Source organism: Gymnoscopelus braueri (assembly GCF_963280865.1).
Source record: "Gymnoscopelus braueri genome assembly, chromosome: 12".
In the NCBI taxonomy this organism is placed as follows: Eukaryota; Metazoa; Chordata; class Actinopteri; order Myctophiformes; family Myctophidae; genus Gymnoscopelus; species Gymnoscopelus braueri.
In genome coordinates, this window is record NC_137614.1 from 1644417 (window position 1) to 1672410 (window position 27994).

At 41.1% G+C, this 27994-nt stretch overlaps 2 protein-coding genes across 4 annotated transcripts in view; one reads left to right on the forward strand and one right to left on the reverse strand.

The window, feature by feature from the left end:
• Positions 1 to 27994, forward strand: part of LOC308096879 (SOSS complex subunit B2-like) — a 378668-nt gene that overhangs the window by 291689 nt on the left and 58985 nt on the right. The gene's annotated exons all lie outside the window — the stretch shown is intronic.
• bcap31 (B cell receptor associated protein 31) lies at positions 1159 to 27988 on the reverse strand. 3 transcript variants are annotated; one of them, XM_080445872.1, is made up of 8 exons: positions 27852 to 27988; positions 23715 to 23816; positions 21513 to 21613; positions 20379 to 20523; positions 17090 to 17225; positions 7179 to 7314; positions 6966 to 7066; positions 1159 to 3342 (listed from the first exon to the last, which is right to left on the reverse strand). In XM_080445872.1, the coding sequence occupies exons 2-8, from the start codon at positions 23804 to 23806 to the stop codon at positions 3310 to 3312; spliced, it is 744 nt and encodes a 247-aa protein (XP_080301998.1). In that variant the 5' UTR covers positions 23807 to 23816; positions 27852 to 27988; the 3' UTR covers positions 1159 to 3309. The 3 variants fall into 3 exon arrangements, with proteins under 3 accessions (XP_080301998.1, XP_080301999.1, XP_080302000.1); XM_080445873.1 differs by having other exon boundaries at positions 23715 to 23835; positions 27870 to 27957; XM_080445874.1 differs by having other exon boundaries at positions 23715 to 23854; positions 27894 to 27952.

The window sequence follows — 27994 nt, forward strand, 5'->3', positions numbered from 1 at the left end:
TGCGTTTATAATCTACGTGTTCTTGTTTACATTTCCTCTGTCGTGGAGCATCTTGTAGGCCTAATATATGTATATGATTAATGAACACTAGTTTTATCCTTTAGTCTATTTACAGTGTGTGTCACTCTGACCACAGCGCGTAACTGACGTTGCACCAGTGAATGTACGCATGAGTTCTACAGTAACAAAGTACTTGTACTCCGTTACTTCCCATCTCTGACTATGAGCAGTGGTGGAAAAAGTACCCCATTTTTTTACTTAAGTGAAAGTACCAATACTGCAATGTAGAAATACTCTGTTACAAGTAAAAGTCAGGAATTAAAAATTTACTTGAGTAAAAGTACAACAGTATTGGTATCAAATGTACTTTAAGTACCAAAAGTAAAAAGTACTTATTAAGCAGAATGTCCCGCTTCACACATTTTCAAATGTATAAAAATCTTTAGAAAATAGCAGATCTACAAGCTCACAATACATCGTATCGCAACGCATAGTGGGCTTGTAGATCGGCTATTTTCAAATGGCCGAAATGTATAGGGCTGAAGTGGGTATAATGTAATGTATAGGGCTGAAGTGGGTATAATGTATGTTTTGTAATACTAATCTAAATCTACAAAGTAACTAGTAACTAAACTTTTCCAATAATTGTAGTGGAGTAGAAGTATAATATTTCCCTCTATGATGTAGTGGAGTAGAAGTAAAAGTACAGGAAATTGGAAATACTCCTGTAAAATAAAAATACCCCAAAGTTTTACTTAAGTTCAGTACTTGAGTAAATGTACTCAGTTACTTTACTCCTGGCTATCAGACGTGGACGAGACCGGTTGTTGTTGGTTGTCAGGGCAATATCACAACCAATCGGTGCACAGGCTCTGCCTGGGCCTAGTCTTTTTTTAAAGACACGACCCCTTTCCAAGGGGTATAAATATGAACGCGAGTGCACGCCCCTTACTCCTCCCATTTAATTCCTTATAAGGCCCTAACTCCTCCCTTTTTTGCAGGCTGATTATAGGAGTGTGTTACACACACACACTCACAGAGTACAGTAGGGTACAACAGCAGTGACACACAGAAATGTGTCTCGAGTTCAACTGAAAATGATACATATTCATGTCACAAAGCGCAGTATACGGCAAATAAGATGTACCAGAGTTTTTGTGATCTTACCCAAGAAGTTTAATACATAACTTTTTAAACAATTCTTTCAAACAACACTTTGACAGCCAACAGTGGCCGAGTAAGCAAAATAAAGCACTGAATTTTTCACATGTTTTTTTTTGTGTCACATTCAACAGATCAACCTGCGAGGGGAGGAACCCAACAAATGAACACACCTTCTTTTCTCGTTGCTAAGCAACTTCTAAGCAACGTTATTTTTTCAGGTTAAGAAAGTTGTGTCATTAACATGGAAATCTTTACTAGAAAACCCAAAAATATAACCATTACATTTCCCCCACAAACTGGAATGAACAATTCTTTAAGTGGAAAAATATAAAGATGTCACATTCATATCTCAGTGGTTCTCAAAGTGGGGTCCAAGGATCCTTAGGGTTCCTTGACAGTGTTACAAATGGACCCTAACAGGTGGGTCCATTTGGTTCCATTTGTACGCTCTCAGAGTTGTTATCCTTGCAATCAAAACATTTGAGAACCACCGTTATATCTAATGGAGAACATACAAAAAACCAACAACACTGAAATAACCGTGAAACTAAAGATATAATATTCAAAGCAAAACATTGATATGAATTCAGATAGACTTTGGAAGCATTCGTTAGACCAGGAGGAGTTAATGTCAACCGACTTCTGTGTTTTGGATGCAAGTTGAGGTTAATTACATCTGAGGAGGAGAAGCCTTTAACTTTATTCGTTGAGCGGTTGATTACAATCCTGACACTTGTGGACACTCCCAAGGTTGAAAACCACCGTTGTAAGAGAAAAAAACAGAAAGCTAGTTTCATGTAAACATGCTGTTGATTGACCAACACCCTCCTGAACACAAATAACTGTATAATAACTAGATTACAAGTTATGAAACAAAACCAAAATGCAACAAACCGTCATTTTTTAATCTTAAAACATAGTTCAGACCAAACGATTTCTCAAGCCCGATTTATACTTTGTCGTACGACTTTGTCACATGCCATAAGTAGGCGAAACGAATTAAAAAGTTTCAAATATGAGTCTCCATGGCTGTCGATAAATGATCACCTGTCAGACGCGAGCTTGCGAGCTTTGATGATTTTGTTTCAGGGGGACACAATTGTACAAAGAAGCATAAATGAAGCGTTACAATGTTGCAGAGAAAAATCACATCGGTCTGGAATAACCCCTTAACCCATTTAGACTGGGAAAGAATCTGTGTCATTTTTAGATTTATTTGGCTATTCAAAAATAGCAGATTTATAACAATATATATTCAAAGATTTGCACACATTTTCTTTAAAAATATTTTTTGAATAGCCAAACCAATCTAAAAATGACAGATGCATTCCCGCCACCAACCCTGGTTTGACATGAGGCAGAGGAGAAGAAAAAAATATATTTTTTAATTAAACTGTCAGTATTCTCAATTTACAGATGCATTTAGGAATTTGTCTTCCAATAACATCAGTAATTAAATTGACCACAGCATTAAGTGTAAAGTGGTGTTAGTACCATGAAATGAGCAAGAGTTGAGATTAAAAGCAGGGACGGCGTTTTAATTATTTTGACAGATTGGACCCAGATTTTATTGAATGCAAATACGTTGCCGAAACATTATCCAATTATGTAATTATTTCCTATCCTGACAGGATAGCAACAACATTTGGATAATGTTTAGCAAAGTTCTGCCTGATTTAAACTTGGTTGCGTGCCGTGTCGCACACTGGAAATGCCTTGTGAGCTTGTAGATCCGTGATTTTGGGTGTGCGACACCACGGGGTAGCTAAGCTTAAATCAGGCGTTACCATTCAAATCCGTTACTGGTGCTTGTTCATTCTAAAAACGGGAAATGTAAAAACGTTGATGAAAACCAGGCGTGGACTGTGGTCAGAGCGGAATGGAATGGAAGCGGAACAATAACAGAGCCTTTTCATGTCATTTCATGTCCATGCGGTGACAAATTAAAGACAGAAGCTGGAATCGTGGTTCTGTGAATTTACACCCTGTTCAAACAGGTTCATACACACCCCCCCCACACCAACCAATCACAACGCCGATGTGATGACATCAGCTGACAGGGAGTGATGTCAGCATAACGGTACGTGTTCGGGGAGACGGTGATGAAGGGTTATGAAGAACAACGTCTCGGCAACTTTGGTCTCTTCAGTTTGATTTCTTTCCCTGCTCACTCCCAGCCTAGAGAGCGAGAGAGAAGAGAGAGGCAAAGTATTTCAATTTGAAGTTATATACACATATACGCAGTGGTGGGAAAAGTACTCATATTTTTGACTTAAGTAAAAGTATCAATACTGCAATGTAGAACTACTCTGTTACAAGTAAAAGTCAGGAATTAAACATTTTGTACAAAAGTATTGGTATCAAAATGTACTTAAAGTACCAAAAGTAGAAAGTACTCATTATGCAGAATGTAACATTTCACAAGTTTTCATATGTATAAAATGTAATCTTTTGAAAATAGCTGATCTACAAGCTCTGAGCTTGTAGATCGGCTATTTTCAAATGGCCGAAATGTATATAGGGCTGAAGTGAGTAATGTATGTTTAATAATAATAACTATAAGGAGTAAAAGTACAATATTTGCCTCTGAGATGTAGTGGAGTAGAAGTAAAAGTACTGAAAATTGGAAATACTCAAGTAAAAAAATACCTACAAATTTTACTTAAGTACAGTACTTGAGTAAATGTACTTTGAGTAAATGTACTTAGTTACTTTACACCACTGTATATGCGTACACACATGTAAGTAGATACATGTGTGTGTGTGTTGGTTGTGTCAGTATGTGAGGGAGACAGTGTGGGTGTGACTGTATGTGTGTGTGGGGTATTTGTCATTCTGTTAGAAATCCAACTGCTCCACCCTGCCTCTGTGTGTGTGTGTGTGTGTGTGTGTGTGGAAATAATGGATGGTGTTGCAATCCTCTCTTCAATCCCTCCCTTATAACTTTTTAAATCTGGTCTAAACTGCTTTTATTTTTGCAGCTTATTATTGAGTCTTAATGTCTTTTACACGCCAGGAGCATGACGAATAAACAATCGGAAAATGCGTTGGCGTATCATTCATTTCACATCAAACTATTAATGTGGTGACTGATGCCTCATTCATACAGGCTGATGTTTCAAAAATACATTATGTTGCTTAATTGCTGCATAATAGTGGTGTTCTGTGTGGATGTACTTTACTTGACCGTACATGTGATTCAGCTACACACACACACTTTTCCAATGGAGTTTGTACATCCTGACCCACCCAAAATGTCAAAGGTTGAACACACACACCAGTGGCGAGTGAGTGAGTGAGTGAGTGAGTGAGTGAGTGAGTGAGTGTGTGTGTGTGGTGTAATCTTTCCTGGGGTCTATTCCACGAAACCTGGATTAGGGATAAACCGGGTTTAAACCGGGTTTGATCGGCTATCCTGGCTTAAATTATCCATGAATCGGTTTCACGAAAGCTGAGTTAGCTCGGCAGATTAACTTAGCCAGTAAACCTGGATATGTTTATCCATGATCCTGTTTCACAAAAGAAAATTGAAGCAATCCTGCCTTAGTTACCATGGCAATTTAGCTGTGAAGTTAGCCTGGTCCGGACCAGGCTAACAGCCAAGCTTTATTAATCCAGTGCCTTGTTCTTCAAGTTTTGTGAAATAGCTGTTAGTCCAATGACTCCAATCATAAACCAATGAGTTTTTCCACACTTATTCAATTCTTATGCGAAAATCGAAGATCTACAAGCCCGAAATGTTTTTGTCTTATGGTGGCCGGGGGTCCCCGGCCCCCCATGGACCCCCGCCCCCGTGGACCCCCGCCCCCGTCCCCCTGTGTACCTCCGGACCCCCGCCCCCGTGGACCCCCGTATACCCCGGACCTCTGTTGGGGGTCAATGGGGGTCTGGGAGTACACGGGGGGCCGGGTACTCCCGGCCCCCCGTTGACCCCCGTGGACCGGGGACCCCCGGCCGCCAAAAGGCAAGCTTTTCACTTGTAGATCTTCGATTTTAGAAATTAGAAAATTATTCTAAGTGTGTAATTATAATTCCAACATTCACTTAAACTCCTTATGTTTAAGCCTAACTGAATTATATATTTATGGATTTGTATATAAATTAATTGCATATTTTTGGACAACTTGTGCATTTAATTTGTCTGCAATACTTTGCCACGCTTTCTCCCTGGATCTATAGTTATTGCGGCTGTGTTTCCTCTCTTGCTTATTATACATTTTACTTCCTTGTATGATTTCATGAGCTGCTGCAGTGCTGCTGTTCAGCCACAGAGAAGAACGCCGCTCTGGTTTTGGGCTCCATGATTGGTCAAGTTCAAGGATTCTGCTATCGACTTTCATGGTCTTTTATAGGAATATGTGAACTCACATTCAGCCTGGTTTAACGATCCTGGCTCGACAAACCTCTCCTTCTCAGCCCGGCTTGGCGTTCGTGGAACTGAATAAACCAGGCTGAACAGCGCAGGCTTGTCAAACCTGGATTTGCCTTTCAAACCAGGATAATTTAATTCCGCTTTCGTGGAATAGACCCCTGGTAAGCTTCCCATATCAAGAAAGTCGAGCACTTTATCATTCTTCAGCTGACCAGTACAACCACAGTCTTCTACTGTTGTACTGGGAGCTGACCACTGTGTGGACATTGGTGTGTGTATACAACATGGTGTGTGTATATTTGTTGTGTATGCATGTACAATTGGTGTGTATTTATTCTGTGTGTGTTTATGTGGGGTGTGTGTCTGTGTATATGGCTTATATATTACTTGTATGACGAGGTAACTCTGGTATGAAAATATGAGAGAATGTGGAATATCATCTTTTGTATTTTTGTCATGGGAATTATACTTTGTTGAAGTGAAGATTTCTTTTGACGTGAATGGAACTGTTGTGGATTATTGGACGGTTTTCACACGCAAACACACCTGATTCATTGATCATTTGAACTTTCAATATTTAGTATACTTCTTGTGGCATTTAACCCCTATACGCCCCATTTAAGAATAGCAAACATCTACAAGCTACGGGTTGTGAGCTTTTAGATAGCCTATTTTCGCAATGTTTGCCTATAACAACATGACAGACCCAAAATATGGACAGCAGTGTTAGGGAGATGTGGTAGCGTTATTGGTTTTTAAGTGTGTGTAAATAAATCTGGTTCATATGAGACACTGACAACTTCATCTCTATGGAGGAAATCCGTTTCTGTGCATTTGACCCATCCGTCACATAGGTAGAGCGGCCATCTTGAAGCCGGAAGGTCCCCGGTTCGATCCCCGACTCCTCCTGGCTGCTTGTCAAACTGTCCTTGAGAAAGACACCGAACCCCGCCTTTCGGTTCCCCGCCATGCGCTCTACCTCTTGAGCGCTACTAATGCAATGTTTTAAAAAGGGTTCATGAGAGTTTTACTGATGTAGCCTGAGTAAGGTTGGACAAGACTCTTTATTATAATCATCATTCATTCCCCAAACGTCAGGGGCTGTGTCGTTCTTTTTTTGTAATTTTTTGAGCAGTGTAGCGTTTTGGACAGTGCGCTACACCCGTCATGCACGGAGTGAAAAGTTTAACTATTTTCTACTTGAAGCCCAGAGCGCTCTGTAAAAAAAAAAACTGGCCACCAAGAGCTCTGAAACGCGATGCTGGGAAGAGGAGGAGCGCTTCAGTGCGTCTTTACCATAGAAACGCACGACGGGAAAGCACTTTCTGTGGTTCGTGTGTAGGCTACTTGGTGTGTGTGTGTGTATAGGTCAGTGGTGTATATAGGTGGTGTATGTGTGTTTCTGTGCGCATGCGTGTGTGTGTGTTACCTGTAGTTTGTCGTGTTCGGCCAGCAGTCGGTCATATTCCACTGTCAGGTTCTCAGCTTGTTTCTTCATGGCCTGAACATCACTGTCTGACTTCTGAAGAGCTGCACACACACACAATAAATCATCATTACATCACATAGGCCTACATGAGAAGGCAAACGTGTGAATTACGATCAACTTGTTGGATGTATTGACATGTGTGTGTGTGTGTACATTTCTTGGAGGTGTTAAGCTCGTCCCTCAGGGTCTTCAGCTCCTCTCTCAGGGAGGTGTTCTCCTCCTCCAGATCTCCTTCTCCTCCCTTCTTCCCTCCAGCCTCTGGGAGCTGCACACCAGCATCTCTGAGCTTCTACACACACACACACACACACACACACACACACACACACACACACACACACACACACACACACACACACACACACACACACACACACACAAGAGAGAGGTGATAGATCAGTCCCAATGTGAGGAATCAGTTCAAGGAGAGATCAGTCAAAATTAGTGTAATTTTTTAAAACATTTAGTGCGAGTCTGGACTTAGGCTAAGAGTTTTGGTGTAGAGTAGTGCTGATTGTTGATTGATGTCATAGTCTTTTGAATCAAATTCCATTTAGTTTTAGTCATATTTTATAGTCATCTGAAATGTTTTACTATTAGTCTAGTTTTAGTTGACTAAATATCATAAGATTATAGTCGACTAATCGACTAAATCTAGTTGATTTAGACGACTAAAATGTAATTTGGCGGGCCTTGATGGCGTCGTAATGGCTGATTTTACTCTTGGTTGCATGCTGAAAATAGCCGATCTACAAGCTCCGACTCTTTGTGAGCTTGTAGATCCGCTATTTTCACAACGCAACCAAACATAAAATGACTTGTCTTTTAGTTCTCTTCTCCACTCGTCCCCCCCTACCATTTTAGTCTAGTTTTTATTTGTTGACGAAATTGTCATATATTTAGTCTTAGTTTTAGTCATCATAGACTAGTTTTTATTTAATCTGTATCTAGTTTTTATTTAGTTTTCGTCAGTGAAAAAGGTAGTCGACGGACATTTTTCGTCATAGTTTTAATCGACGAAATCAACACTGGTGTAGAGGGGGGGAAAAGGAGGCAGCCCAAGTACAGACCCCTGGGGGACCCTGGTGAATGAGGTATATAAAAAGCGATAGCTTTGTAGTGCAGAAGCATTGGGCTCCACTCTAATGGAGAGTACCTCATTACATTACATTACATACGTAATAAAATGATGACATAGTGGCCCGGGCCCAGCTGACCCCACCAGCAGAGACCAACAGGTGTTCATACCAAACGCTCCTAACCTCACACACCCCTGGCCCTCAGCCAGAGACACCAGCTGCACTGTGTGTGTGTGTGTGTGTGTGTGTGTGTGTGTGTGTGTGTGTGTGTGTGTGTGTGTGTGTGTGTGTGTGTGTGTGTGTGTGTTTTTAACTATACTTAGGGGCCAAATGTCCCCACGAGTATAGTAGAATTTGATAAAAAAGACATTGTGGAGACTATTTTGATCCTGGTCCTTACATTGTTATATGGTAAAAAAGAGATAGACTTACAATTAGGGAAAGATTCAGGTTGGTGTTAGGAGTAGACATTTAAAGGCTAGTTTTAAAAGGTTTTATAAGGCATTGGTTCTCAAAGTGAGGTCCGGGGACCCCCAGGGATCCTTGAGGGAGTTCCAGGGGGTCCCCAGCTAAATTATAGATAGTTAGGAACCAAATGGACCCTTATGGGTCTGTAACTCAGAGTGTACAAATGGAACCAAATGGACCCTAACGGATCCATTTGGTTCCATTTGTACACTCAGTTAAATGAACATTGATTTGACAATATAAATTGGGGTCCCAGAGATAGAAATGAGAGATACAAATTAAATGGGGGTCCGTAGCCTAACGCATGTCAAACTGGGGGTCCTTGAAATTAAAATGGTTGAGAATCACTGCTAGAGCTGTAAAAATGTTCTCTTATGGGGGTCCCAGAGGCATATCTTTTCAAATGGGGGTCCGCGGGCCAATAAGTGTCAATTTCGGGATCCTTGACATGAAAAAGTTTGAGAACCACTGCTATAAGGGATTTATACTTTGGTCTCACACCGAAAACAGCCGATCTTGTAGTAGATGGGCTATTCTTGGCTTTCAAAATTAGGAAAAGAGAGTGGATGTCCACACACCGTTTGAGCTCCCAGTGGAAGAGTATTTATTCAATTATTAGGCAACGTTTTGACCGCATTCATAAAAATGCCATTCTGAAATGTTGATGTCCTCCTACGTATAGTAAACCAAACCAAACGCACGCGCGCGCGTGCGTGTGTGTGTAACAGATAGAGCCCCCACATAAGCCCCGCCCACACAGAGACCAACTGGTGTAAATACCAAACATCTCCACTCCATCATGTTCGACTGATGCCAGCTGTCAACCTTTACGCGTGTGGAAAGCACCTACAAGTCTACAGACAGACAAAGGCTTAATTCACAATCCATCGCATGACGGTCTGGCTAGCCACAGATAGAGCTTTTTTGGCAGTACTCTCTCTGTAGTATGATGGAGAACACTCTGGAATATGATGGTGTTCTCTTGCTAAAAAGAGCTATTTTGTGGCAAAAATCCTTGGTATGATGATGGTGTATACTCTGACCTATGACAGTGGATCTAAAACTAACAAAACAGCTCTTTTTGACAAGAGACAAACATCCTCATACTACGTCGCTTAAATTATGATTTTTACCTTCTTTTGTGTTTTAAAAACTGTATTTTTTGTGTTTACAAAACAAAAAACAAATAATTCATAGAGAAAATATCCCCAGTTCTAGTCTGTCAAAAATCTTCGATAGTAGAAAAAATTGCCGATCTACAAGCTCACAACGCATCGCAATGTGAGCTTGAAGATCTATTTTTGAAGAAAATGTTACCTTGTTCAATCTCGCCCAACTAATGCATATTACAATTAAAAACTAAAACAAATAAAAAATAAACTGAACCAACGAACCCCATTTAAAAACTAAAACTAAACAGAAAGTCTAAATGAAATAAAACAAAAACTAAATGAAAGAATATAATAACCGTGGCAACAACCTAAGGCAGAACGCATCTATATAAACATATCTGAATATGCGCTCACTCTCACACACACACACACACACACACACACACACACACACACCAAGGTTGAATGAGGGCAGCAGGTGCATCATATACTGTACCGTGAGGGTAGGGTGTGCGTTTGTGTGCGTGTTTGCTTGCTTGTGTGTTTATTGGGTTAGGTCGTAAAGGCTTCCTTTACCATCCATGTGACCGTTTTAGGCGAGGCAGAGTCATGTGCTGTTCCCTGGTTTCAAATCGCAGCAGCCACTGTTCCTTCTATTCATCTATCTGTCCATTCATCTATCTGTCTTTCAAATCAAGTTCTTTTATATTGTGTTTATTTTGCTCTTGTGAATTGAATAGGTGTTTCCTATCAGGGAGAGATAGGTGTTTCCTTTTACACTGTCTTTTTCACTGCCTTTCTTATTTTCTTTCTTCCTTTTTACTGAATTCAAACCTTCCTTTATAATGTGCTTCCGTTGCTTAAAGTTGTTTTGAGGAAAGCACAATGAATGCCCTTGTTGCTGAAACATGCAATACAAATAAACTTGATAAAACCTTGAATAAACCTATGTACCCATCCAGACATTCTGTGCATCTCAATGGCCAGAATTCAGTTATATTGTATATAGGCTTTAAATTAAGTTAGTCAATTTGAGAAAAAAAAGTCAGTCAGAATAGTCCACATTAAAGTAAGTTGGCCTTCTCTGGCAGAGAGGCAACATATACATTGGTTTGGGTTTATATTTAAAGCCTTCAGTGGAAAACTACAACCTTGCATTACAACCATGTTAGATTGGAATTATTGACCCTATTTGACACGCTCAAATGATGCCGACATCGGGATACCTGATCTAAATGCTCCAATTTCATTGGGATCTACAATACCCTATCCTTGTAGATCGGGTATTGTGGACGATTGTTCGCCTATTATTAGTATATGCTATGCTAGAGTTTATGTGGCTTCACAACTCCACAATATTAGGGGCCTCTTTGGTTCTCGTTACACATGCTTCCCCTTGGCTTTAACTTTCAGAAATATAATATTCCATACCACTGCTATGCGTGTGACAGACATTTTGACAGCCGAGCTCATGCCTCCTTCAATGCATGAGAGCCGTCTGACCTTTTTATCACCTGACAGGGGAGAGTTTCCCTGGTTGGACGTAGCGCGTGGAAGGAACACGTTATTCCAACCAGTTCCCTTCCCCTCCATCAGGCGCCCCGGCTGGCCAGGGGGAGGCAGTATAGTGACCAGGATTACTGCATGTTTTTTGTGAGGGTACCTACCCTAGGAGACACGGGGAGAACATGCAAACTCCACACAGAAAGGCCCTTTCGCCAACCCCACCTAGGGTGTGGGCACTGATGACGCGGAGAACATGCCCCCAGCGCCCACAGCGTCCCCTGCGGGAATCGAACCCAGGACCTTCTAGCTGTGAGGCGACAGCGCTACCGACTGCGCCACCGTGCCACCTGTGACAGACAATTTTACGTACCAGCTACACCCAATAGCATTTCTTCTCTGAAGAACCTGTTTAACGGTCTAGATTAGTGGTTCTCAACCTGGGGGTCGCATCTTGCCGTTGATAGTATATATATATACCGTAAATTTCGGACTATAAGCCGTGACTTTTTCCCAATTTTTCGACCCTGCGGCTTATATAACGGTGCGGCTTATCTATGGATTTTTACAGCTAACGGCCACTAGGGGACCTCCTAAATCTATGGATTTTACACCCGCGGCATATAGTCCAGTGCGGCTTATATATGTACAAATCATTCAATTTAGCTGCTGCGGCTTATATTCAGGTGCGGCTTATAGTGCGAAAATTACGGTATATATAGTATATAGTATGATAGGCTACTAAGATCCATAAATAATCTCACACACCTAACACCCTTCGACCCGCAAGTGAGAAACTCAAAGGCAAGTTGAGGCACAGCTGTTTACAAAGCAGGGGGGGAAATAAATTGATCAGCCCCAATGTATATGAGGTTCTGACACACGAAAGCACACACGTCAGCGGAAAAAACGAAGATGAATCATACCAGACCCACATCACAACGATAAATCAGTGGAGTTTTTCAACATAAGAGGTGGAATTGCAAGGCCAACGTCAGTGGCCACAGTGCCATTGGCTACTGGAGTTGTGTGAAGAGGTGCGTATATTTTCCTCTCGGCTGCACGGTTCGACTCAAGTGTAATATTTCTAAAACCCTGTTTTAGAAAATGTACCTATATAATTAAAGCAATAACGATGAACTAATATAGCCAGTCTATTTAGTATAGCAGTCTCAGTCGATATGTGTGCACGCACGTGTTTGTTAAGTGTGCGCACACGCACCAGCATTTGTTCAGTGTGGGGGGTCGCCAGCCAAAAGGGTAGAGAACCACTGGTCTAGATGCTGGATGGAGAGGAACTTCCTTCAACTAGATAATAAAACTGAAGTGATTATTTTGGGCTGGTGAGGAACTTCCTTCAATTTAATAAAACTGAGGTACCGGTAATTCTTTTTGGTCAAAGTAACTATTTGCTTTGGCCACCAAGCCTACACAATGCACTTGGTTGCAGTGTGGTCCTGGTCTTTTCTTGGACTTTACTTTGAGAAAATAAGAAATAAAAAATAATAATCTGTAGTGTTGTAAAGGACGTTTTTTTTTATCAGCTTAGAACCATAGCCAAATGAAAGCTGGCTTTTATCTCAGTTATCCTGGCTTGTATCACCTCTCGGCTGGATTTACTGTAATTCCCTGTATTTGGGGTTGACCCAGTCCACCCTTCCTCAACTACAGATGGTTCAAGATGCAAATGCAGAGAAAAGACAACACATCACCCCTGTTCTGAATGACTTGCACTGGTTGCCAGTGAAATATAGAATTGATTTTCTTTTTAAATCTTACTTTGTTTTGATAGCTCTACATGGATTAGCGCCGTAATACATCACTGATCTGCACTCTACCTTCTGCCTCCAGGACACTTAGCTACAGCTTTGATCTCTCAAAATAACTAAATTTTTGCCTATGACATACCCAAAAAAGGGACACCAGCTTGAAAGTGGTTAACCACTGTAGTCAAGAAAGACCCAATCAGGACGTGAACGTGGGTGTGTGTGTGTGTGTGTGTGTGTGTGTGCGTTATCATTTCCAACACATCCAGACTACAGTGCAATGCTGGAGTTTTCAGAACAAAACTGTCAGCAGCTGTGTTTTAAAAGACCTGTTTTAGGCTTTAAAACATGACACAGAGGTGTGGATAACAGCTGCAAACGTGTGTTTTTAAGTGTGGATGTGTCCTAGGTTTTAATATGTGATTTTAACCACTTAAAACGCATATACTTAGTTGACCGGAATCCCCCAGCGGTCTATAGTACTACCCCCCATCCTTTTCCCCCTTCTACAACAACATGTCTCTTAGCGGAAAATAGCTAGCTCACATGCAAATACAAGCTCACAAGCTTGTAGCTATTATTACTGATTGTTTGCCCCAGCATAGGGATGCTAGGGTTCAAATGGTTAGGTGCTGCAGGCTTGTGTGTGTGTGTGTGTGTGTGTGTGTGTGTGTGTGTGTGTGTGTGTGTGTAGAGTATGTGTATTCTTTTGTTTTGTATTTCTTGGCTACTGAAGGACTTTAATTTCTCCTGAGGAATCAATGAAATGTTCTGATGTAATATATTCCAACTATGAAATCATAGTAAGATCATTGGAAACAGGAACAGCTGAATGAACAGATGTACAGTAACACGCACCCTGACCTTGTACATGTTCTGGAGAAAGATTCATCACTCCAACACACACAACCAACCATGACTAAAATTATGACCATATCACCCTGCCCTGATCACACAGACGCAGTGTGTGTTTGTGTGTGTGTGTGTGTGTGTGTGTGTGTTGCTAAATAACTTTAATATCATCATTACAGAGGTAAAAAGGTCAGCTCACTATTACATCAAACCCAATTCACAGAACTGTTTACATGCCTCAGTACCCAGAACCTGCACTGAGTTTGGGAAAAGGGCCTTCATGTTCTCTGCTCCCTCTGCCTGGAATTGACTACATCGTGAGTTCAGTGCCGATGCAAACCTCTTATAGTAATGAATGTTATATTTATGTAATTAACATGACAACTCCTCAGCAAACCCCCTACCCTCGAATCTACCCCTCCCCCCACATCCCAATAGTTTGCCTTCATTATGTCCTCGTCTTTCTGTGTCTTCCGTACACATATGCGTCTGTAGCAAGACAACGCTACCAGCCACCTCTGTGGATTGGGTTCCTCCGACAACCTACAGGGACACGGGTAGATGGTTCAAACCATAGATCTAGAAACCTAGATACCTCATTGGCCTCTGCAGTTCATTGGATCGACCTGTATCGCAGCCGCCATATTAGAGGGGGCATGCTTCCTGACTCCTGGCCAATCACAGCGCGTCTTTTCAGGGACTTGTCAGAATCTAGTTGTATAAAAATACCCTGTTGTATTTTTATACAACTAGATTCTGCCAAGTCTCTGAAAAGACGCGCTGTGATTGGCCAGGAGTCAGGAAGCATGCCCCCTCTAATATGGCGGCCGCGATACAGACGGCCCAGAGTCGGAGGAGGCTTTACATGTCTATGGTTCAAACCCATTTAATGTAGAAGAGTGGCAAGATGTTACGAGCCAGAGCAGATGGACATGCTGTGTCATCATGACAGAGACTCTTGTGGGTGTTGGGTTGACCGATTTACCCCGTGTGCCATCGATTAGATGCAACAGGTGTGTCAAACACAGCTGTCTGATTAGTTTGGACTCGGGCCAGGTGTGACTGCTTAAATGAATCAGCCATCATCACCCAACATCAGTGTCTTTTTAACAGCTGCCATTTTGGCTATGTCTTTCTCACGAGACCTCAAGTGACTTTCTGGTCAAATAAAGTTTAAACAAACATTACACGCAACACGCTTTACATTTATGTATTCTTTATTTAGATTTGTGTTTCTTGGTCACTGAAACACTTTAATCAGGGGTCAAAATACATTTATCTGATGTAAACTATGAAAATTTGACAGTTTTGTAATGTGTGGATTTTCTAAGACAGAAACATTTACCAAACAAACTTGTTTCTATTACATACATATGTGGCGCCCCCTATGGGTCAAAGTGCTTTGGATTCTGCTTTCGGTAGAGACCCCTCAATACGCTATTCAAATTTGCTATGGAAAATAAAACAAATCTGTACGATAGTTTTTTTTTATGTGTTCTAAATCTTGTGAAATTTAGACAATAGGTGTATTTGAAGATAATTCAAAATGGTGGAAAATTTAATTAGGCAGAAATGGACATGGCATATACTGTATGGATCTCTTCGAAAAAGAAAAAAAAAATAACACAATTCCTGATGATCGATTCCAGTTGATTTGACATATTACACGCTTATGTTCCGCGAAAACCGTGGGAAGGGGAGTGTGGATATAATATATAAATAGATGCAATTACTATACTGTGGTTGCATTTCTAGCAACCACACAGTAATTATAGTAAGACTGGAAACAGGATCTCTCTCACACACACACACACACGTGCTTGCTGACCTTATCCATGTTCTGTCCTTTCAGGAGACAGATACTGTACATCACTCCAATGTTATATCACACACACATCCATCCATGGCTAAAATTATAACCATGTCACCCTGACCACACACACACACACACACACACACACACACACACACACACACACACACACACACACACACACACACACACACACACACACACACACACACACACACACACACACACACACACACACACACACACACACACACACACACACACACACACTATTCTGTCTGGTAACATGTTGATTAATTATGAATGTCTCTAGGCCTGTCACAATTAGTTGAAAAATGTTCATACATCCTATATTAAAATCGGCTTAAGGGAGGACCAAGCGGCCGGTGGACCACTTCGTCACGCTCATGTCACCTTGACTCAGCCATAGCCATATAAGGAGTTCCCAATGCAGCTACGCCCAGAGCCATATAAGGAGAGTTGCGTCACCTTCGTTCACTTCATCGGGACAGTTTTCTACAGAGCCTTCTATTGGCGAAAGTGACTAAGCCCTGAACCGGAGGTTTACGGAATGCACTCGAGTCTATGAGCGTTTGTCACTGTTTTGAGTTTACATGAACCAAGTGACCGGCGCTGTTTTGTGTCCTTGTACGCACTCCGTTATGTGGAATACATTGTAAAAATGTGTGTGTTTTCTGATCAGTGAGTTGTTGAATAACTTAAATATCATCCTTACACTCAACACATAAAAATAAATGTATGCGTGTGTGTGCAAGAACTGTACGGATGTATACACACGTATGCATGTGTGTGAGCGTGTGACTTGTCATCACATGCGGATGAAGTCAGTTCTTCTTTTAGCTGCTCTGAACTTTAAGACCTTTCAGCCCTGCCTAGAGTGTGTGAGTGTGTGAGTGTGTGTGTGTGTGTGTGTGTGTGTGTGTGTGTGTGTGTGTGTGTGTGTGTGTGTGTGTGTGTGTTTAGTTTGATCCAACAAGCAGTGCTGCCTCTTAGTGGTCAACTGAGATAGGAGCTGTATTTATAAATGGTAATGGTGAATGGACTGCATTTATCTAGCATTTTCCAACCCTTCAAAGCGCTTTACAATGTACTTCACGTTCACACACCGATGGCAGAGAAAACCATGCAAGGCACCAACCTGCTCATCAGGAGCAGTTAGGGGGGTTCACCGTTTTGCTCCAGGACAGTTTGACACACACAGCCAGGAGGAGCCGGGGATCGAACCTGGAACCTTAGGATTCCTAGGTGACCGTACTTCCTGAGCCACTGTCGCCCCCAGTTGCACGACAAAGTACATAAGTAAATTATTTCGTGTGTGGGTGTGTGTGTGTGTGTACGCGTGCCTACAGTATAGTCGCTTCTTTTGGGCTTGTTTTCATCGACCTGGTTGCTTATTTTCCCGCAAATTCTGGCAACCCTGGCATACGCGTGCGTTGAGTGCGTGCGGTACCTGCTGCAGAGTGTCATTCTCCTCCATGTATTTTCTGGCAGCGTCAGAAGCACTTTCCGCTTGTTTCTTAAAAGCCTCGTTGGACGCAAGCGACTGTGCCTGCTGGGACAGCAGCGTTGCTAGGCGACGCAACAACCTGATAGACAGACAGACAGATGGAAAGGGACAGAGAGACAGAAACATCAGTTAACAGAGATAGTCTAGAGTCCTTGTCCATTTAGACCTGGAACACCTACAGTATAAGTAGTTATACCTTTCAGTTTCAAGCCGTTTCAAACATTTTTTGGGGACATTTTTAAATACAAATGTGAAGTTTTTCAGAAAACTTGGGTCAGGATTTAGAAGGCGTCGGCCTCAGGTCTAAAGTTAAATCTACAATTTTGGACGTATTTGTGGGGTTATTTATTGCGTGTCTCGTCCCGTCCCCCCCCCGCTCATCCCGTCCCCCGTCGCGGTCAACCCCCCGTCCCGGCCCCCGTCGCAGTACACCCCCCCCGTCCCACACACACACACACACACACACACACACACACACACACACGCTTCCTTTCTTGCTTAAATACATTTTACTTCCTTGTATGATTTCATGAGCTGCTGCAGTGCTGCTGTTCAGCCACAGAGAAGAACGCTGCTCTGGGTTTGGACTCTGTGATTGGTCAAGTTCAAGGATTCTGCTATCGACTTTCATGGTCTTTTATAGAAATACGTGAAGCCTGGCTTCATTATCCTGGCTCGACACAGCCTGGCTTGACAAGGCCTAGCTCGACAAAGTCGCTCCTTTTCAGCCTGGCTTGGCGTTCCAGGAACCGAATAAACCAGGCTATACGGACCGACTTTGTCAAGCCTGGATTTGACTTAAATCCAGGTTTATTTAATTCACCTTTCGAGGAACAGGCCCCTGGTTAACTTCCAGTTACAACAGTAGAAGACTGTGGCTGTACTGGTTAACTTCCAGTTACAACAGTAGAAGACTGTGGCTGTACTGGTTAACTTCCAGTAACAACAACAGTATAAGACTGTGGCTGTCCTGGTTAACTTCCAGTTACAACAGTAGAAGACTGTGGTTGTACTGGTCAGCTGGAGGGAGACTTACATGGGATCAAAGCATGCGTATGTCATTATATATTATACTTACCTATACTTATACTTCATGCAAAATCAATTACAATAGTGCCAACATTTGTCAAAAACATATACGTCAAAGGATCTATTGCTTGGATGCATATTATAGACATGCCAACTCCAATGTCCCGCTATTAGTTTACTATATTATTGACCACATCACGTGAACGCAGTCCATCTGATGAGGATACAGTATGGATGAAATCTAGCCGTGTCCATATTATAACTACATGTCTAATTCCGATGTAGGACAGTGGATATGTTCCTCCAAAAGGACAGACTCCCCTCAATAATCAATAAAGCTCTGATAAAACATTATCGGATATTGGCAGATTCCAGCATAATATTTTAAACCTCGCTAAAGGGCGAGTAATTGTTCAGTAGAAAGGGCTTATATAATATCCTTTCCAAGTTGTATTAGCCTTTGGTCGTGAAGTTAAACTTTGTAAACTAACTTAATATTCTCATTACATGTGAGAGTTGGCCATTTACATTATAAACGTTCGGATCCATCGCGTGAGGGACTCGCTGATCTACAAGTTGTCAAGTTGGTTCGTCCTGCCACGTTGTAAGCTTGTAGATCTGACCATTTTTAGGAGTGATGAGGTTTTTTGTGTATGACTTTAGAAGTTTCTGGTTGCCTTTTATGGTGTTAACTGGGCCGTGGATGATCTACTCGGGAGAGCGCTCGTGACTTTCAGACAGAAATGAGATGCATCTCTGATCCGCACCTATCAAGGCTCCCTTTCGTGAATCACACGTCAGATTGTGCTTAGAGAAAATACATACCCCTTTAGTCACTTAATTTCCACACCATTTACGAACAGCTTAGTGAATGAGGCCCAATAATTCTTTCCATTTCCATTCGTACTGTAAAATACTTCTCTATTTAGAGACATCTGTCTGTATGACTGGGTAAGAGAGAGAGAGAGAGAGAGAGAGAGAGAGAGAGAGAGAATGTGTGTGTGTGTGTGTGTGTGTGTGTGTGTGTGTGTGTGTGTGTGTGTGTGTGTGTGTGTGTGTGTGTGTGTGTGTGTGTGTGTGTGTGTGTATATAAGCCCATGTGATGTTGATGGTGGTGAGTGTGAGTGTGTCCAAGTAAGTGAGTGTGAGTATGCCATTCTGTCTGGCTATGCCTGGAACTCGATGTATGTATCCCGTGTGTGTGTGTGCACGGTACGTGCACTGACCACAGCACAGAATGTCATTCACTCAGCCAGGCCTTCCTGCTTGTGTGCGTGTGTGTGTGCTCGCACGCTCCTGACATAAACCACAAAATTAGTGTCCCCAATTAGATTGTATTGACATTTCATATGGTTAGGGCAGTTGTTCTCAAACTCTTTTAATTTCAAAGAGCCCCTTAACTCTTTGGTACCATTTGTTCACTCTCAAGAGTTACAGGGTTGTAAGGGTCCAATTGGTTACGATCAATAATTTAGCTGGGGACCCTTTGGATCCCCCTCAAGTCCGGTAATCAGTTGGTCACCCACCTACGTGTCCCAAGTGTCGCCGAGGATGATGACACTTCACCACATGAATCCTAGCCCTATTCCGGTGTCCATTTGGCGAAAATAGCCGATCTACGGTACATGCTCACAATGCGTCGCTTTGCAACGCTTGTTTTTGGCGAAGAGATTTGGTGTAGAGGGGAAAAAGGAGTGTGCCTAGTACAGTCCCCCAGGGGGCTGGATTTCAACCACTTTATTTTACACTTTGGATATTCAAAAATAGCAGATCTACAAGCTCATAGCGCGTCAATTCGTGCCACGCTATGAGCTTGTAGATCTGCTATTTTTGAAAAATCTTGAAAATGTGTGCACATCTTTGAATATATATATTTTTAAAGCAAACATTTTTCACTCAAATCTTTGCTTCTGGGGGCCCTGGAATTAAATATTGGGGGTCCGTGGCCAAATACATATAATTTTGGGGGTCCTTGACATGAAAAAGTTTTGAGAACCACCGATATAGAAACACACGTTTTTCAGAAAACTGATTTAGAAGACATTTGTAGAATCGGCCTCAGGTCTTAATGGGTTAAGTGGGTAACCCCCAACAGCTCCCCACCCGAGTCCTCATCTGAGCAAGCCATCTGCTGGGTGAATGTATAGGGTGTGTTGTGTGTGTGTGTGTGTGTGTGTGTGTGTGTGTGTGGGTGTGTACTCACAGGCAGAGCAGCAGAGCGAAGCCGGCGATGTACTCGTTCCTCTGGGCTCTGAACAGCTTCATGTGAATGTGCTCCATGGCCACGGGGTTGTTGGTCAGGTCCACCTTCTCCGGGACGCTGTACTTACGCACCTCCCGGAACGCATCTGAAACACGACCACACCACTAAAATCACCGTCTTCTCAACGCCAACCCCAACCCCAAGGGGTCCTTGACGAGGTTCCAGGGGGTCTCCAGCTAAATGAGTGATAACCCTTACGGGGGTATTTAACTCTGAGTGTTTGCACTCTGAGAGATGCATTAACTCATTGACTGCCAATCGCGTAGATCTACGCGAACCTATTTCAAGCCGCCACGTGCCAGTCGCGTAGATCTACGTCAACTTAAATAAATAAATAAATAAATAAATAAATAAATTTGACTCAAAGACCAAGGAGATATGATTTTTCGAAGATCTAGACTCCTATCCACTTCCTTGTTAACTTAAAACTTAAAAATTCTGTATCTCGGCTCCTGAGTACTTTTTTTTTCTGGCAATGGGCAAACGCGGCCAGAAATAGTTCAGGTAGTGAATGAGTTAAAAAGGGTAGGGTAAGTGATCTTTTTTGGTTAAAACAAAATGGGTTTTGTTAAATTATTATATGTTATATAATCTTGCTTTAGAGTGTTTGTTCAGTCACAGGGGTCTCCCTGTCTCTCCAACTCTTTAATCCATTAAAACCGGGAACGCATCTGCGTAACCACTTAACATTATTTTATACTTGGCTATTCAAAAATAGCAGATATACAAGCTCATAGCGCGGCACTGAGTGCCGCGCTATGAGCTTGTAGATCTGCTATTTTAGAAAAATCTTGAAAATTTGGGCAAATCTTTGAATAAATATATTATTTATAGCGAAGATTTTTCACTCAAATCTTTGCTTCTGGGGGGTCTCCTGGAACAAAATATTTTAAGATGGGGGTCCTTGACATGAAAAGGTTTGAGAACCACTGATATCATAGCAACATGAGTGTGTCAGAAAACTGAGGATTTAGAAGACATTTGTAGAATCGCATCTCAGGTCTTAATGGGTTATTAAACAGAAAATACATTTTCAGGTAGGCGATACAATTTGTGGAATGAACACACACGCACCTATAAGGAGGAACACCAGTATAGCGATGGCGACCATGAACGAAGTGTTGCCATACCATGCGATGGTCTGAATCAGCCGAGACTTAAAGAGCTTATTCCATCTGAAACACACACACACACACACACACACACAATCATTACAACAGTAATAATAACAATACACTAACACATCACAACAATAACAGTAATAATAACAATACACTAACACACAACAACAAATATAATACAATATGCACACTATGTTAACACAACTGTGAGGTTGTACATTGAGCTATGCAGCATTAGTATGTGTCTAGCTCTATTAGACAGGTAAATGACTCCACCTAGTGGCCAAACCCCAGAACAATCATCAGACAGGAGCTCAGGAGGATGGAGAGACTTAAAACGTATTGATCAAAGCTGATCAGATAAATTGCATTTCCTTGCATTTATTTAGTCCTCAGTCTTTTGTTTTGTGTAAACTAGACATAGTATGTGAAATGAATCAATATTGAGCAACTGCTTGTGCCTATTCCTCACTGAAAATGTCAACAGAAAAGTGTTTGTGTTGAACAGTACAGATGAAATAGAGATAGTTTAGAGACATCATTCGAGTTAGCGTGAGCTTTAAGTTTAGCACTCCCCTATGCAGAGGGCTGGACTTCTCTAAGGCGTCCAGCTACAAAACTCAATAAAGCGAGTAGAGTCAAGAGGAGTCGAGTTGAGCCTGTTCTACATGCAATAGAGAAACGGGCACCCGCTAAACAGTGTTGATTTTGACAGCAAATTTTGATTTTGTTTTAGTCAGTCTTTTGAATAAAATTCCATTTAGTTGTAGTCATATTTTAGTCATCTGAAATGTTTTGGTTTGTGTCTAGTTTTAGTCGACTAAATATCATATGATTTTAGTCGACTAAATCTACAGTTGATTTAGTCGACTAAAATGCATTTTGGCGGTTGCCTTGATGGCGTCGTAATGGCTGATTTTACACTTGGTTGCATGCTGCAAATAGCAGATCTACAAGCTCACAACGCGCCGTGAGCTTGTAGATCTGCTATTTTCAGAGCGCTACCAAACATAAAATGACTCGTCTTTTAGTTCTACTGGATCTCTTCTCCACTCGTCCCTCACTAACATTTTAGTCTAGTTTTTATTTGTTGACAAAATTGTCAATACATTTAGTCTTAGTTTTAGTCATCGTAGCTTAGTTTTTATTTGAGTTTTTATTTAGTTTTCGTCAGTGAAGAAAAAGGTAGTCGACGAACGTCACCTGACTTTTTCGTAATAGTTTTAGTCGACAAAATCACACTGCCGCTAAAACAGCAGTGTTTGCCCTACAGAAACAACACCAACTATCAAAACAAGAGAATTAAAGTCTTCATAGTTCATCTCCTGTTCAACTAAAATTGGGTGTTTTCACTTAATCAGAGTACTGAGGTTTGGAGTTTGGACCGTTCACTGTGTAGTCATGAGATCTGAAGCTAAATTAATCTAATCAGTCATTTAGACTAGAGCCCGATCACTGCCAGATGTTTGGGTTCGATGGGGTTTCCCCATTTAGGATAGAAAATCAGTCAACATCGTCACATCACAGGTGTAACAAAGTGGGTGAAATTCAAATATATTATGTACATATACCGTATATATACATACGTATATATATGTATGTACATATAGCATGAGAAAGAAGCAGGTATGTACATGAGGTTAGATATAAGAGGTCTGTCCTAGAGTCCTGGATTACCAATGCTTTGTCAAACAGTGAATTTTTTTTTAATCAATTTGAAAACCTTAGATTTGATTAAAGTGTCTATTTGAGAACATTTTTACTTTTAAGCAAAATAAATAAATCCCCCCAAAAAGTTATCACTCTTGTCATGAGACCGACGTCACAGCGTTAATCAGAGAGCAACAGATCATTTTAAACACTGGCACATTAACCCATTTAGGGCGGGAACCCCTATTTGTAACTATACCTTTCAAGACGGGAACCCCTTTTGGGGTTGTTGTTGCTATGTACAGTATATAGCAACATGCATTTTTGTTATTTAAAAAATAATATTTGAAGTTTTTCAGAAAACTTAGGTCAGGATTTAGAAGGCGTTATTATAATCGGTCTCATGTCTAAATGGGTTAAAAAGGTTAAAAGTACCTAATGCATTCTCAATCATAAACAATAGTTGTAAAAATTCTGAAAATAGACAGAAAGACACAGTACTGACCTCTTTGGTGAGATGAATGGAATGCAGAGCAGTAGAACACAGAAGACTTCAGCGTAGAGGAACGTGGCTACCGCCGTCCACTGCAGACTCATTCTGACAGATCTACAACAAAAACATAACACTGTATGTTAATCAACAATCTCTACCGCCGTCCACTGCAGACTCATTGTGACAGATCTACAACAAAAACATAACACTGTATGTTAATAAACAATCTCTACTGCTGTCCACTGCAAACTCCTGTCTACTGCTAGGGTTACGGCTTCCTACGGACAGACACTGTCTAATGATGCTGCAAAACTTCCTCCGGGTGAATGACTTAACAAGAGTTTTATATGGACCATCATCAGACTTAACCTGTATGCTTTTAACTAACTCTTAGATATACTGTAGTACCACAGTAGACCCATCCTGGCCTCTCTTGTTGCCCATTTTGTTTTAGAATGTATTTGAAGATAAATTGAGTCATTTATTTCGTCCGAGAAATTCCTTTCATGAGAAAGTCTGTCAACAATCCCTTCATCATTTCTACTTCTTGTCTTCTTGTGTAACTTACCTGTAAAATACCTTTTCCATATTTTATTAACTATTGCCTGTACTGAATCCAATTGTCCCGTTTCTTATTTTTATGTCTTTTCTTGAACAGGTCTGTTTTATGGCGTCTTTTACAGTATGTCATTTTATCTGTGTTGTTGCTTGTGTCTTTATGGTCTTATTCTGTTATCTGTCAAGTACTACGCAAACTTGTTTTGAAAAGTCCTTCGCAAATGAAGTTTCTTATTAATCATTGGCTCCTTGGAGATAAGAGTCAGGTCTTGGGGTAGAGGGCTGATTAAACTAGCTGTCCCAAGGACTTTTCACATTATGAGTGTCTGGCCATTTACAGACAAGAGTACCCAGCCAGGCTTTGGGATGCTCAGGACAAACACATAGCTGTACAGGACATTGTTTATTTATTTGTGTAAGTTATGACTCCTGAACCAATAACAGACCAGTACCCAATTTCTACACGCTCCTAATTCATTTGTTTGAAGTCACACCATGTCATTGGCTCAACCGCTGGCTAATTGATCCTTACCCTGACCTAACCACATACCTAAACTCAACCTGAACTCATGCTGGATCCACTTGCCTCCCGCTGCCTGCACAGTTCCAGGAAACACTAAAATACTTTTATTGCCCTAATGTTCTGATTTGTTCCGACACATTTGTAATGGATTTAAACTTGGATCTAACAGACAACCGTGCACATTGTTTTTTTCAAACCCCTTACTTGTGCTTTTCCATTCATTTTATGCAAATAACTTTGTAACATACTGTATGATCAATATACGCATTAACATATCCCGTTTTAAACACATTGGTAATACAGGTAAAATACTTGATTTATTCAACTTCCTTTGGATGCTGCAGCTGTCATATTCCATAGTCTAGCCTTTGGATTTAAGTGGTTATTGACTGAACACTCAAGTATTAATCAATTATCAATCAATTATGTGTAGGATTTCTACAATGCTGTGTCATGCAGTCCATGCAATCCAGTGCAGGCAACTGCTGTGTCATTCAAACCAGTGACGGCTTCACTACCATGGTGAGGTGCTACTGGAGGGGGTTGCTCATAATTATTACATAGTCGCCTAATCCGATTATTTGAGATATTCGCAATTATTTTTGCATAATCGTCATAATTATGTAAAAAAAAAATCATACAGTACATTTTAAAAATGATTCAGAAATAGTGTAGATGTGCTATTTCCACTATTTTGTAACATATTTTGAGTATAAAATATTATATGGCATATTTTGGCCGTAATACAAGGCATTATAGATGTTTCTGTACATTATTGTTTATTATTGTTGGTATCGGTCATTGTCAGAGTGTATTTAAGTTTTTTTTGTCATATCTGCCATGTGCAACTTTGTTTACAAGGCCTAAAAGCCACACAATTAAATAGTTAATCGCAAATATTTGAGTGACAATTAATCGTCAAGTAAAATGTCATAATCGTGACAGCCCTATGCCTGCCCTGTTCACGCATGTATGGAATTTCATACTTCAAGAAATAAGCCAAATATCTCATTAGCGACAGTGATCGTTCATCCCCAGCTCACGCCGTCTTGTGAGGGTATAGGGTGTGTGACGGGGGTCGGTGTCACGTACATGATGGAAAACCTGTTTAGTCTTGGTGCTGAGTCTGACCAATTCATTCTCTGTGGTACACCTGGACCAGTGGTTCCCAAACTGGGGGTCGGGGCTTCCCCAAATTATTTTGGGGGGGTACCCAGATGATTAGCTTAATGTGCAACATTGTTTTCTCACTCAACAGTAAACAAACCAACATACAGTAGAAGTGTATACAGGGTATCTGCACATTTCTAAAGTTACAATTTAATGACTTTTAAGAAGTTTTTTAATTTAATGGTCAAATATTCTGTGAGAAAGAGGCAAACAATGTGAAAATAGCCAATCTACAAGCTCACAACGTTTCTGTGAGCTTGCAGTTTGGCCATTTTCACAATATTTATCTGTGGAACCGAGTCAAACTAAATGTAATGCCTATAATTTCAAGTGCTTGTCAGAGTGGGTTCAAATATCATTATTTTGGGGGGGTCGCGGTCTGAAAAGTTTGGGAAGTCTTGGCCTAGACCACAAATGGGCAACATACTGTCCGGGGGCCAGACCAGGCCCCTGGAACATCTCAATCTGACCTGTGACTTGACTTTCTCAAAGGAAAACAAAACAACCCCTGAAAAGAAATCTATTCCAAATATTGGCAATTAATATATACAATTTGAGTCCATACCTGCATTCCACTGATAGGCAACTGTACTCAAATGGTAAATACAGGTATATCCATATTTAATGGTATCTCATCAGTGACCTATTAACAACTCATTCAGTGCCACTGGACGTCTAAAACGTCCGTTGTAATAAGCCCTGTGCCACTGGACGTCTAAAACGTCCGTTGTAATAAGCCCTGTGCCACTGGACGTCTAAAACTTTTTTTTCTTTTTTTTTTTGGAAAAAAATGTTCAGAACCTATCTTTTCATTGTGACCTCAAGAGTCACCAGAATGACACATACAGCTCTGCATACAAAAAAAGGCAGCATTTTGTGTCTACCAAATCCTTGCAGTTTTAAGATAGGTCAGCACTATGTGTTTCAAGTTTCAGCCTTTCGCTCACTTTATCCAAGTCAGTATAGGACCTCTGGGGGGGAAACAAATTACAGAAATTGCCCACTAATGGCCTGGACTGAACTGGTCTGGCGAAATCCCTGGAATGTTGTCAAAAGATTTGCAAACATGAAAAACAAGACCGTGTAATGTGTCATATACAGTACAGTAGTCACACATACGTCAGCATTCATATGTGAGACCTGCAAAGGGCCGGTTTCCTAAAACTCAGAAACTGTATATATTTTTTTATCTTGAATCATATGGCCCTTGTGTTGTTGATAAAGGCCCATGGATTCAAGATTATTTTATTTTATTTTATCATGTGACAAATTAAAATCTTTTAATCTTGAATCCAATGGCCTTTATCAACACTGCCAGAGTACAACTGTCTTGTGAATGATCATGCTGGGATTAATTAGAAATAGTGACTCGAATTAGAATCTTACCAGTAGGACAGATCTAGAAGCTGATGCGTTGTTAGCTTAAGAAGATCTATTCCAGTCTGTTCTAATTTAGTATAAATTAGTAACCACCCCTCCCCAACAGGCTTCTGGTTTCCATTCCATTCTTAACCAGTGTCATCCGGTCTAAAGCCCGCCCACTCCAAAAACCTACACCCGCAAAATTCTACGAGCACAAGCATGCACGCACACAAACCGTTTCCGTATCCGGTACACACCGGATATGCACCCATACAAAGTACATTGATCTCAGTCAAATAAATTGGCTTATCGAGGCTGACTAAAACATTCCTGAACGAATAAAATGTAACTTTGCAAAAATCACCAATTTATGATAAACAATGTGAAGCATATAGAACACTAAACTGACATTAAGTTACACCACATAGTACGCAGCTAATCAGCTAGCGGAAGCTAACGACATGGTGGGGTTAAAATGCAGAATGTTAGCAGATTAAAAGCACGTTGTTTAAGGTGTTTAAAGTGTTCAAACTCACGTTGAAGAAGAACAAAACACAGAAACCGAAAAAACGAGGAACTTGTGGGACCTCACGCAGCTCACGCTTCAAGACGCTGGTGTTTTGGCGTTTTGACAAAACTAACACTGTACACTGTGTACACTTCCGCCTTCCGCTGACGC

Bases quoted from the DNA above. Each gene is read 5' to 3' on its own strand.
- bcap31 (XM_080445872.1), bottom strand. From the start codon at position 23,806: ATGAGTCTGCAGTGGACGGCGGTAGCCACGTTCCTCTACGCTGAAGTC. The intron at 7,315-17,089 runs GTACCGCACGCA...GTGTGTGTGTAG, and splicing joins AGAATGACACTCTGCAGCAG to AAGCTCAGAGATGCTGGTGT. The intron at 3,343-6,965 runs GTAACACACACA...CTCGCTCTCTAG, and splicing joins CCGAACACGACAAACTACAG to GCTGGGAGTGAGCAGGGAAA.